Source organism: Filicampus tigris, chromosome 6, assembly GCF_054856515.1.
Source record: "Filicampus tigris isolate MCC_2025a chromosome 6, RoL_Ftig_1.0, whole genome shotgun sequence".
NCBI lineage: Eukaryota > Metazoa > Chordata > Actinopteri > Syngnathiformes > Syngnathidae > Filicampus > Filicampus tigris.
Window position 1 is genome coordinate 28,665,034 of NC_141222.1, and position 12,215 is coordinate 28,677,248.

At 46.9% G+C, this 12,215-nt stretch overlaps 1 protein-coding gene across 1 annotated transcript; it reads left to right on the forward strand.

Annotated features, from left to right (window-relative positions):
- The first annotated feature begins 1,624 nt into the window (after window positions 1-1,624).
- LOC147146636 (BTB/POZ domain-containing protein 3-like) lies at window positions 1,625-11,085 on the forward strand. The gene is made up of 6 exons (XM_086032976.1): window positions 1,625-1,848; window positions 2,987-3,285; window positions 3,462-3,552; window positions 5,201-5,319; window positions 6,437-6,845; window positions 8,532-11,085. Exons 2-6 carry the CDS (start codon window positions 3,077-3,079, stop codon window positions 9,153-9,155), a joined length of 1,452 nt encoding a protein of 483 aa, XP_085889102.1. The 5' UTR covers window positions 1,625-1,848; window positions 2,987-3,076; the 3' UTR covers window positions 9,156-11,085.
- Window positions 11,086-12,215: the final 1,130 nt, after the last annotated feature.

Below are 12,215 nucleotides of genomic sequence, written 5' to 3' on the forward strand. Positions count from 1 at the left end.
CTTGCTGACAGTTTGGGCAGTCACTGCAACCTTTCTCGGAGCTGTCGCTGCTTTCTGGTGACGTGTCTAAAAACAGCTGACCGGGTGGGGGAAAACGTCCAAATAAGGCTCCCGGACCCGATCGAGGCTGCGCTCTGACCCTCCGCCGCCGTTGGAGGATGTCGTCCCAGGTGTGTGGGAGCATGTCGGCCACCTCGTTCATCTCTGTTGATGGCGCCATCTGCACGCCTCCTTATTTCCATTGCCTCCTTGAGCCATCTTTTGATTTGATCGGTTTCTGATGTTATGACTCTGCCCTTCTCCCAGTCCATGGCATGATTATTTCTTAGTTTAGTTGAATTAAAACTGGACGATGTGAAATTCATCACATCATACTGGATGTTTTTTTTGTTTTTTTTTCTGGTGTGGCAGCAATACGCTTTCATAGGTTGTATTCTCAGCAATACAGGTCGTTTTCCCCGAAAGAATATGAATAATGCCACGGGTCACCAATGGGGTTTCCGCTGGCACCAAGTAGCCCCCAAGGACCAAATAATCGAGTAGCCCGCCGTGGGCCTAAAAATAGCTGTGCTTGTGATTGTCTATCAATGCCGTAGAAGTGGTCATTTGAAAATGTAAACACTGGCGGAGACTTATGAAATAAAGTGTTGCATATTCATATTTATCGCGAGAAATCGTTACCAACATCGTAGTGTCAGAGCAACACTGTGTCATGTCAGTTTTGGTTGATTATGGCGGCGCCCTGTGGACAAAAGCGCTAGTGATTTGACAAGTCACCCACATTTCCCATGCGCGCCAGCGCAGCGCGTAGTGTGGTGAAATCCTGAGCTCTCGCTGGCCTGCAAGTTGAACTGAATGACATTTCTATTTCCAGTGGCGGTGTGAAAGATGAATGGCGACGAGGTCATCATTCTCATTTGGTTTAAACAATACTTTTGTTTTTTGTTTGTTTTGGGGCTTCTGCCATGACACCGGTGATAGCGCGTAGACGTTCGAATCGACTTCCGTCCTTACAGCGAAAGGAGGAAGTGACGTTTGCCGTAAAGCAATTCAGGACATTTGTATGTTTTTGGTGTGCCAGGGTTGCTCCCATCCTCATCAAAGTTGCTTAGTGCCAGTAAATACGATACAGACGCCCCAAGGGCATGACAAAGTCCCATTCGACTACTTGTAAGTCAATGTTTCATCCAAAGAGTTGAGTGAAAATGTTTTATTCAGGTCGAATTCTTGTCCAGGGCTGCTTGAATTCACATAAAGGAATGTCAATAATTATGAATAACTTACAGTATAATACCAACACTGGAAAGGTAATTTGAGGAAATGTGTAACTTATTTCAGAAGTGTAGAAACTGGTTGCCCTTGGCTTTAATCAGTGGCCAGAAGTAGCTGACGTTTGTTGACCTCTGAATTACGCCACCCTACATGTCAGAAGGTAGCGGTAATTCACCTTAGGTTATTTGCAAACCATCATAAAACAGAAGAATTATACCATTCTTTCCTTCCTTCCTTCCTTCCTTCCTTCCTTCCTTCCTTCCTTCCTTCTTTCCTTCCTGCCTTCCTTCCTGCCTTCCTTCCTGTCTTCCTTCCTTCCTTCCTTCCTTCCAATCATGGCTGATGGGTTGCCTTGAGGACGATGGGGTATTGTCTCCACCAGGCGGCGGTGACGCGTTGTGGCGCTGGTTGCTCCCGCTGTTGTGGTCAGTCAACGAAGACGGCAGCTCAGCTCAGCTCATCTCATCTCGCTTGTGCATCAAAAATTAAAGTGCGACTTCCTTCGTCAAGTTCCTCTTTTGAAAGCTTTCCGTGGGCACCGCGCGACGAACGTCAACGCGTGTGAGAAACTTTCAAGTAAGTCAAGATGTTGTCACGACCGCTGGGCGACTTGATGCCGCTTCCTCAGACCGTCGCTCGCCAGCTAGTTAGCATGAAGCTAACGGCGCCGAAACATCAAAACACACCTTTGACACCTTTTCGCTTCCTGACTTGCTGTCTAACGCACCGCTGCGCTCTTGGAATGTCATCAAGTGCAAAATGTAGCAGCAATGTAGCAGGTCTACAACTCTCCGCTAACGTTCGCTTAGCATCTAACATCAATTCCTATGAGCTCATTTGTTGTCATTTGTTCTATTTGTCCAAACTAATGCAGTGGCTTTCATTTGAGCACTTATTTCAAATGAACAAGAAACTCAACAAAAACGTCCACCCATCCATTGTGACTGTAAACATTATTTTCCTCAGACGAATATTAGGAAAGTTATAGCTCTTTTAAAGGTAGTGAAAATGCAACAATTTCGGGCCAATGGCTCAATACAAGTCAACACGATTTTGGGTTCGGTGTGATCATTATAGTTGCTCTGACATCCAGTTTCCGAATTTTGCTCATCTTCATCCTATTTCCAAAGGGCTGCTATCAACAAATAGATAATAATGATGTTGATAATTTCTAATTACATTAGGTCAGTTCAGTACGTGTAACAATAAGTGTCATATTAGGATAGTCATAAGTATAGTCAAACGACAGTGAATACTAAGTTCAAATTTTCAACACAAAATTACATGGGGGAAAAAACCCAGCACACCATAGATTCATTCGCCGAAGTGAGATGGAGGGGTTGACTCTACATTTGGGAAATGTTGTCCAAGTTACTGATTGTTGTTGGTCTTTTGAGGAATGTCAAAGTCGTGATTAAAAGTACTGAACGCGTTCGACGTCATCGCTAGTGGTGTTTAGTGGGACGATAAAAAACACAAATGCTGTGTAACACGGAAAACTGCAGTTTTGCCCATCACTCGAGTGACTTCTTTGGCAATTTCAGTTTGACTTATTTTGTGTGTTTTCTTTAACTAGGTATAATAACCATGTTTGCTCAAGTAAATGTGCTCGCAGCCGATGGAGTGGTCGACCTGAAACTGATCACCGTCGCATATTGGCCCGGCCCTACTGGCAGCTTTGTGTGGATTGATCAGATTTCCCGTCCCTTCTCAGGTTTTCCCGAAACACGTTTGTGTGCCGTTTTGTGCGCGTGGCCGGCGGCTGCCATGAGCGGCGAGCGGTCATCGGCGTGACTACCAGAGAATGGCCGCGGAGTTGTTTCCCAGCAAGAAGCTTCTTCCGTCCGCCTCGGAGCAGCAGCAGCAGCAGCAGCAGCAGCAGCAGCAGCAGGAAAACCAAGAGTGCCAGCACACGCACCACCAACAGAACCTGAGCAACAACAACGGCGGCGGCGGCGGCTCCAGGCAGGCCAGCTGCACCTGGCAGGGCCTGTACCCCACCATCCGCGAGAGGTGCGTCCCCCCCAACCCTCCCATTTTTTTTTCTTCCATCTCAAAAGGATTTTTTGGGGGGGTTTTTTCTCACTACTTGATATATCCTGGACATAAAAATAAAAATTCGCTCCCTCCAGTAGCAATAACAGGAATAAAACAAACGGTATAAATAGTTTTTTGTTGTTTTTACGCAGGAACTCAGTCATGTTTAACAACGACATGATGGCAGACGTCTACTTTGTGGTGGGACCGCCGGGTGGGACGCAGCGAGTTCCGGGCCACAAGGTACCACAGCCCCCCCCCAAAAAAAAATCATAATTTGTGTTTGTACTCCATCTTATAATTCATGTTCAAACTGATGAATGCTTTTTTTTTGTTTGTTTTGGGGTTTTTTTTGGTTTTTTTGGGGGGGCAAATATTCTCTCATTTTGAATTTGTTGCTTGCAGCACCTTCCCAAAAAGCTGGTACAGGGGCAGCAAAGGACTGGGAAATTCGGGGGAATACAAAGAAAAAAGGGGAAAAAAAAACCCTGTTTGGACGGGTTTATTGGAAACAAGTGAGTGTCGTGATTGGCTAAAAAAGCCCAACAGTTTAACAACAATGTTTGTCAATGTTCAATTGCAAGGAATTTGTTCATTTCATCAATCTACGCTCCATAATGTCATCAAACGAGTCAGAGAATGTGGAGAAATCTCTGCACATAAGTAGCATGCTGCTGAAAAGCAGCATGGAATGCCCAAGACCTTCACCTTTTTACATCTTTGATTGAAACAGTCAAGGTGAATCAAGACGGGCCTGTATGAAAACAACATTTCAAAGCTCTTTGGGAATGATGTTTCTATTTGCTGCACGGGCTGAGATATTCGTTCTTTTGTAGGTGATACATTTCTGGGAAAACTTGAGGTTTTCCAGGGTCATTCCAAAAACGACCTTCCTTCGGTCTTGGGGAGCTGTTGAGCCAGGCGAGGCGCTTTAGGCCTTCATGGGTTAAAAGGAGAGGTGATGCCAGCCACACCTTGGTAAACATGACCCTGTCACGGCGTTCTTGTAACGGCATAAAATTCAAAATGAGAGGGTATTTGGAAATATATATTTATATATATATATATATATATATATATATATATATATATATATATATATATATATATATCAGTTTGAACATTGATTATCATACCTCGGTAGTGTATTCAATTGCATATCGTCGCTGTCCTGTGAAATACACTGATGTCCATTTCTTTCATTTTTCTTATTTTTACGTGAATGGGGTTTGCGCGTGACAGACATTGCATTAATGTGACTATTCCCTCAAAATCCCAAATTGGACATAAGTGTTTTTCAGCGATGATATATATATATATATATATATATATATATATATATATATATACATACACATACATACATACATACATACACTGTAGGTCGAAAAGGATCTTCCAATCTTTGTGTTGCGGTTGTTTTGATTTATGTGTTTTACACAGCGCCCCAACTTCAGTGGAATTGGGGTTTTGTATAGCTGGAAATAATTTGCCATCAAAGGTAGGCTTGGGAGAGTACCGATACCAGGAATCGCATCAGTGCCGATAACAGCCTTACGTTTATGATCATCCTATGATGGCATATGTCGATCTTTCTTGAAAATCGTCTGTCGTTGTTTTTTTTTTTTGTAGAAATGTAATTTATGTATAAAAAGTACCAGTGGTATCAGTGACCACTCAAGCATTGAGTACTCATACGGAATCGACCTGAAAAAAAGTGATGTTGCACCTGGCTGTTTGGAAAAATCTGTTTTTGGTGAAAGCGATTGACGTAGTGCTGGTGACTAGCGAGGCAAGACTGAAGGCGTCTGGGCTCCCCGTGTGTGTGTGTGTGTGTGTGTGTGTGTGTGTGGGGGTGTGCGGGGGTGTGCGCGCGCGCGTGTGTGTCCAGTACGTCCTGGCTGTGGGCAGCTCTGTGTTCCACGCCATGTTCTACGGCGAGCTGGCCGAGGATCAGGACGAGATCCGCATCCCCGACGTGGAGCCGCCGTCCTTCCTCGCCATGCTCAAGTGAGTGCGGCTTCAGGCCGTTAGCGCACCGCGGTGCGAGCTGCGCCCCTCAAACCTTTCCAGAGATGAAGTATTTGCCAGCTTCCCCAAATTGCAACGTCGTTGCATATTGTTCCCGTATCGGTCCACACTTAATTGCACAGCAGCTCGGCTTCAACTTGTCAGCGTTGACACAGAAATTGCATCGGGTTGGTAAACGCGTGCTCCCGTTTTCTCTTCGTATTGTTCTTTGAGGGCCAAGACGACACGTTTCATCTTCCGTCCCACAAGAGTTCCTCGTGAAACCACTTCCCAGGTGGCGCCCATATCACCATTTTCAAAACAACTTGGAACTCTACATTTTCTCCCCATATTCAGTCCTTGTCACAATTACACCTCAGAAAGAAATGAGCAGCAATTGAAAGTTGCAAAGTGACTTGTCAGTCATCCTTTAGCTAGGAGATTCAATAGATACACATTAGTAGTAGTCAAGCAGGCCGATCACCCACATTTGGAGCCAATATTTGTTTTCAGTAAAAAGCAAAATGTTGGCGTCAAGACCTTTAAAAAAAAAAAAAAAAAAAAAAAAAAAAAAAACTTCTCACTGTGTTGAAACGTCTTAAAGCATCTGTTTATTGAACAATTTTTCAGATTTGCATAGTGTTGATTTCTTTTCTTTTTTTCTTCCTACTCCATTTTTTACAATATTTTTGTTATTATAATTATACAGTTGTTATGAAATTCTAACAAAAAGTCCAGGGAGCACCCAGGGTCACCAGCATGTCTTAAAAAGTGAAACATAATCAATCTAATATTGGACAGTAAATGAAGTCGCCCAAAATATGTGAAACAACTTTCACATATCTTTGTTTTGATTTCAACACAGTTTGAAATGGATTAACGGCCATGGATCTGACGTTTAAAAAGGCCGATAATCGGTCTAACCCTAATATTCAACCTTATAAGGAAAGTGTGTAAAGGTGCCACGCTAGTCGAATTTCGCCCCTCTCATTTTCCACCGCGAATGCCACGTCTGGCCGACTGATCACGCGGTGAAACCTTGGCTGTCGAGGTGGTCGCGATGAACGCGCACATATTTGGAGGATCTAAATGGACCGACCGGCGTTGTTGCCGGCAGGTACATCTACTGCGACGAGATCGAGCTGTGCGCCGACACGGTTCTGGCCACGCTGTACGCGGCCAAGAAGTACATCGTGCCGCACCTGGCGCGCGCCTGCGTCAACTTCCTGGAGACCAGCCTGAGCGCCAAGAACGCCTGCGTGCTCCTGTCTCAGAGCTGCCTGTTCGAGGAGCCCGACCTGACGCAGCGCTGCTGGGAGGTGATCGACGCCCAGGCCGAGCTGGCGCTGCGCTCGGAGGGCTTCTGCGACATCGACGCGCACACCCTGGAGAGCATCCTGCGCCGCGAGACGCTCAACGCCAAGGAGATGGTGGTCTTCGAGGCGGCGCTCAGCTGGGCCCAGGCCGAGTGCCAGCGCCGGGACCTCGGGCCCACCATCGAGAACAAGAGGCTGGTGCTCGGCAAGGTGCGGCGCTTGCGCCATTCCCTTCTCTTGGCCGTCGCCGCGGGGTGGACCGCGCGCGCGACCGCGCACGCGACCGCGGCTAGCCCACCTTTTAGCCATTCGCCAAATAACCCCCGACGTTTCCAACTCGGGGTGGGCGAGTACCGATGCCAGGTGTTAAGATAAAGATAAGATAAGAATGCCTTTATTGATCCCACAGTGGGGACATTTTCATTGTTACGGCAGCAAAGATCACAGAGGTCACACAGGGACGGCGGCATAATGTGGCCATTAATGTATAACATTGACGGCAAACATTTAGGATCAAGCCTATGTAAATATACGCAGTAACATGTGTATATACACACCAACCTACATCTACATATAAAGTATGAAGAAACACTCATTTTGGCCTGTACATAGTACAGAGGAAAAATACTCGAGTAAGCGACAGTGCTGCAGTGCTGTAGTGAAATGTAAGGGACAGCATTGGATAAAAATAAAACTAGACTAACAGTAGTGGGGAATGTTGAGTATTGCACGGTATTACAGTAGTGGGGAATATTGAGTATTGCACGGTATTACAGTAGTGGGGAATATTGGGTATTGCACGATATGAGCTCAGGTGCAGGACTGCACAATTCAAGGTATCGGTACCTGCCGATGCCCGTACGGGCCGCCCTCCCGTGGCCTGTTTTACGGTTGGGAACTCGAGGCGTCCGTGTCCGACAGATGCTCGTGAAGATGTGGCGAAATTGAAAAAAAGGCACTTTCCATTCATTGCATGCGGCTGGAAGGAAAATGCTATATTGGGTTGTGTTGGTCTTTGTCAAATATGATTGTATACATTATGTTTTGGGTGAAATGTTATGTATCAAAAGTACTAGTTACTATCGGTATCGGTTACTGCTCAAGAGTTCATTGCTCGCACTGGTATGGGTGTGAAAAAGTGATACTCAACACCTGGACTGAGACCGGGAAGCGTACGGGCAGCACATTTGTCTTTTAGGATATTTTCTCCCTTTATCATCCGTTGACCAATATTGTTTTGGGAGGGAGGGTGGAGGTAACTTTTAAATACCTTTATATTTGTCCCCCCCCAAAAAATGGACCCATTTTTTTTTTTTAAAGCCAATTCAATGGGACTGGCGAGTACTGGGCGGTGCCCTAATTTTAGTCCTCGAGTATCCGAGTCTTTGGATAAAATCCATTTTTGCTTGCTTCGTGAGTAATTATGAATACACCAGATCAAATCTGACGTTGCAGTTAAAATTGAATGACATTTCGGTCCCTTTTTTTTTTTTTTTTACATCATTAGGTCTTTATTTGAAATTATTCTTACTATTACATCGTGCTCTGCAGCAAATTGTCCAATTCACGCAAGTCCAAATCATTGCAAGAGAAATAGGACGAGATTTGAGTTTAAACGCGGCTGCTCTTGTCAGTCCCAAAACCGGAAAGCGTTCACGGACCAAAAGGAAACGAAGCGGCCCTTTCAGTGGCAGCGTTTGAGTGGCTGACAGCGGACAAATGTCCTTCAGGGCTTCTTGCGACACACGCCTGCACTCACTTGAACCTGGGCGCTAAAATGCCCGGCGCCTGCAACCAGAGCACAAAAAACCCCATCCGGCGTAGAACTCGACGTGCCGTCTTAAGCGCCGACGTCAAATGCGTGCATGTGTGTGTGCGTGCGTGCGTTGCCACCAGGCCATCTACCTGATCCGCATCCCCGCCATGGCCCTGGAGGACTTCGCCAACGGGGCGGCGCAGTCGGGCGTGCTGACGCTGAGCGAGACCAACGACATCTTCCTGTGGTACACGGCGGCCAACAAGCCCGAGCTGCTCTTCTGCAGCAAGCCTCGCCAAGGCCTGGCGCCGCAGCGCTGCCACCGCTTCCAGTCGTGCGCCTACCGCAGCAACCAGTGGCGCTACCGCGGCCGCTGCGACAGCATCCAGTTCGCCGTGGACAAGCGCGTCTTCGTGGCCGGCTTCGGCCTCTACGGCTCCAGCTGCGGCTCGGCCGAGTACGGCGCCAAGATGGAGCTGAAGCGGCAGGGCGCCGCCGTGGCGCAGCGCGTCATCAAGTACTTCTCGGACGGCTCCAGCTCCACCTTCGCCGTCTGGTTCGAGCACCCGGTGCAGATCGAGCCCGACGCCTTCTACACGGCCAGCGTGGTCCTGGACGGCAACGAGCTCAGCTACTTCGGCCAGGAGGGCATGACCGAGGTGCAGTGCGGGAAGGTCACCTTTCAGTTCCAGTGCTCCTCGGACAGCACCAACGGAACCGGCGTGCAGGGCGGGCAGATCCCCGAGCTCATCTTCTACGCCTGACGCGGCGCCGGGCGATGCGGTCCACGTCTCGGGACGTCCACGAGTCGGAATTTGCTCGTGGCGGCGGAGCTGCGTTTGCTGAAGCTCCGCCCCCTTTTGCCCTGGAAAAGGAGTCTCGCAATTGAAATGAGAGATGGCCCCGAAAGGTTCGCAAGCTTTTTTAATCTTGCTCCTACGTATTTTCAAAAGGTTCGTCACAGCTGTCATTTGTAGGATTGTTTATCCTTGCAGTTGTTCCGTCGTTATGCGATTGGATAAATTTGTATCTTGCCTCCAAGTCAAGTCAATTTGATTCACAGTCTATAGCACTTAATCACAAGAAAGTCTCAAAGGACTTCCCGTGCCCTCAGTTGACCAAAATGACGACAGCCCCTCATCTTGACCCCGTTAGGCAAGGACAAACTACACACAAAAATACATTTATTACAAAACAATTTCTCCCCGCTGTATTGTTTTTTGTTTGGATTTACATGCCACGAGAGGCGTCGACGCTGTACTCGAGTCGCTCGCTGCTCGGGTCATCCTTTTCCAAAGTGAAAGCAGATCTACTACTGCTTTCACACATCGCCGCAGAAGTCCGACAATCCGAGAGGCTGAAATCTGACGAGGTAAACGATATCTCGGTTATTGAAATAGTTGTCGATGAATTTGATCATGGCTTGGTTGTCAATTATTTTGACACCTCGACTTCGTGCTGTCAGGAAGCTTGCTGAAAGTGCCAACATCTCATGATGATGTCATTTGGACTTGATTCCACTCACATTGGCGAATGCTGCGCACATAACGCGTCGAAAAAAGAGAGCCGAGAATGAACAAGCACACTGCGCAAGTTGTTCGAGTACAGAGGCGCGTCAATTATCAAATCAATACGTATTTTGCCATTGATTAACCATTTCAAGACCCTGTTTAAATTGCCCAATTCCTCCGATCTCTCTCAGTAAATCTCCGATTGCTGTAGTCTTCCATGAAAGCAGACTCTTTGATGATCTTTGTTCCCCCGAATAATACATTTGCAGACATCTACTTTCACTCTGGAAAACAATTTGAGCAACATTTTTGTCACGGACCAAAAACTCCATGATTTACTGACTCGAGTGGACGCCAGGCCGCACCTGGCAAGCGGACAACGCCAGGCACATAAAAAAAAAAAAAAACGACTCATACACAAGGAAGAGAATATGTCCCCAAGTGCTTTCGGTATGTCGAGAAGTGAACTTTTGAAGAGTTGAATCATTTTGCTCGGCGACAGACAAAAAATGGAGCTGGTGGCGATCCAGCGGATGGAAAACGAAGCCCTTTGACACCATCTTAAGACGTGCGGACTAGGATGCACTTTGTCCTCACCAGTAAGGCAATTCGGCGTACTAGTAGGCTTTCTACTAAATGCTCAAACGGCGGCTCAAGCTGTGAAGAAATCGTCCCACTAGTGAGTAGGAAGAGCATACAAGGACCGTCAATGGACTTACGCTTATGTGGGAATAATGTTGAAGTGGATTTTTTTTCATGATTCTCATCTCGAAAGCAAGCAAACGAGCTTGCGGGCAGCGTCTCGACCTCCCGTTGAGCTTCCACTCTGAAGATGCGAATTTCTTTGCAAAGTTCGCAAAAGAACAAAGCGGTTTTCGACCTTGTCACGCTTTGCTTGGTTTTGTGTCACGTGTGAAAAGTCATCTAGAAACGATATGGAACTCTCTTGCCTTAAAAGTAACCGGACACAAAAACCTGCCCTCTGAAACCACAAAGCGGCGACATTCTATTTGTTTTTTTAAATCAAGTACGTGGTGCCGTGTTTGTGAGTAGTTTTGTGTCTCAAGGATCACGTGGTTTTTTTTTTTGGTTTTTTGTTTTCTTCCCCCTCCCACAGCTTTGTTGAATGTGCGCAATGGCGGCAGTGGCCTTAAACATCAAAATAAAAACATTCTATTGTCTATTTGGCAGTTTGTATAGCTATATCTGTTTAATGTTTGTATGTTTATTGGAAAGAAAAAGCTTGCTTGGTAGCTTTTGGGCCTTCGTCCCTTCCCATACAAGCCTCGGCCTTAGAACACAGGTGTCAAACTCAAGGCCCTGGGGCCGGAAGTGGCCTGCCAAGGCAAATCATGTTGACTTCATGTTTCTTTCAAATCGTCTTCACGTTTAACCATCCATCCATTCATTATCTATACCGCTTATCCTCACAAGGGTCGCGGGGCGCGCTGGAGCCTATCCCGGCTGTCACCCTGAATTGGTTGCCAGCCAATCGCAGGGCACACAGAGACAAACATCCGCACTCGCAATCACACCTAGGGGCAATTTAGACAGTCCAATCAACTTACCATGCATGTTTTTGGAATGTGGGAGGAAACCGGCGTACCACGCAGGCACGGGGAGAACATGCAAACTCCGCACAGGGAGGCCGGGGTCGGGATCGAACCCACCACCTCTGAACTGTGAGGCGGACGTGCTAACCAGTCGACCACCGTGCCGCCCCACATTTAACCAGAGTTGGGCATTTTACTAAAAATTGAGCGTCTGTTGTTCGTCGTACGTCTGCAGCGCGGGTACCCTCACGCCGTCCCTCATTCGCCTATTTTTTTTTGGGGGGGGGGGGGGGGGGGGGCGATAGTACCCGTCTATAGGCCGGTCTCCTATCTTGTGTTATTTAAAGGGAATCATATACTTTTCAGGGAGGGAGGGGCTGTGTGTCACTGTATAGCGAATATCGGCGAGTAATTAACAAACATTTTTGTATGACCAAAGGTCCCACAAGATGGTGGCAAAAACACTGTCAAAATGACATTTCGCCACTCACTTCCCAAAATAAAATAGGTGAATTGGAAAATGTTATCCCACGAGTATTATTTGCAATGCCCTTTTTTTCGTCCCAGCTTTCATTAATTATGGTCAAAATAAAGTCGTAGCAGTTGTCACTTCCGGGACAAAACTCCAACGTGAAAGTGGCGGCCGAGGCCTTCCCAGCTTTTCCCCGTGTCTTAATCGCCTTAAAACAAACCTTCAATTTTGTTTTTATGTGTATAAAACGAGCTAGTCAAACGACGCATTGCTGAAATAAACTAAGCA

What these genes read in the sequence shown, in the direction of transcription:
- LOC147146636 (XM_086032976.1), top strand. Translation starts at nt 3,077, where the DNA reads ATGGCCGCGGAGTTGTTTCCCAGCAAGAAGCTTCTTCCGTCCGCCTCG. An exon ending in AGCGAGTTCCGGGCCACAAG is followed by an intron (nt 3,553 to 5,200) that starts GTACCACAGCCC and finishes GTGTGTGTCCAG; the next exon opens with TACGTCCTGGCTGTGGGCAG. An exon ending in AGAGGCTGGTGCTCGGCAAG is followed by an intron (nt 6,846 to 8,531) that starts GTGCGGCGCTTG and finishes CGTTGCCACCAG; the next exon opens with GCCATCTACCTGATCCGCAT.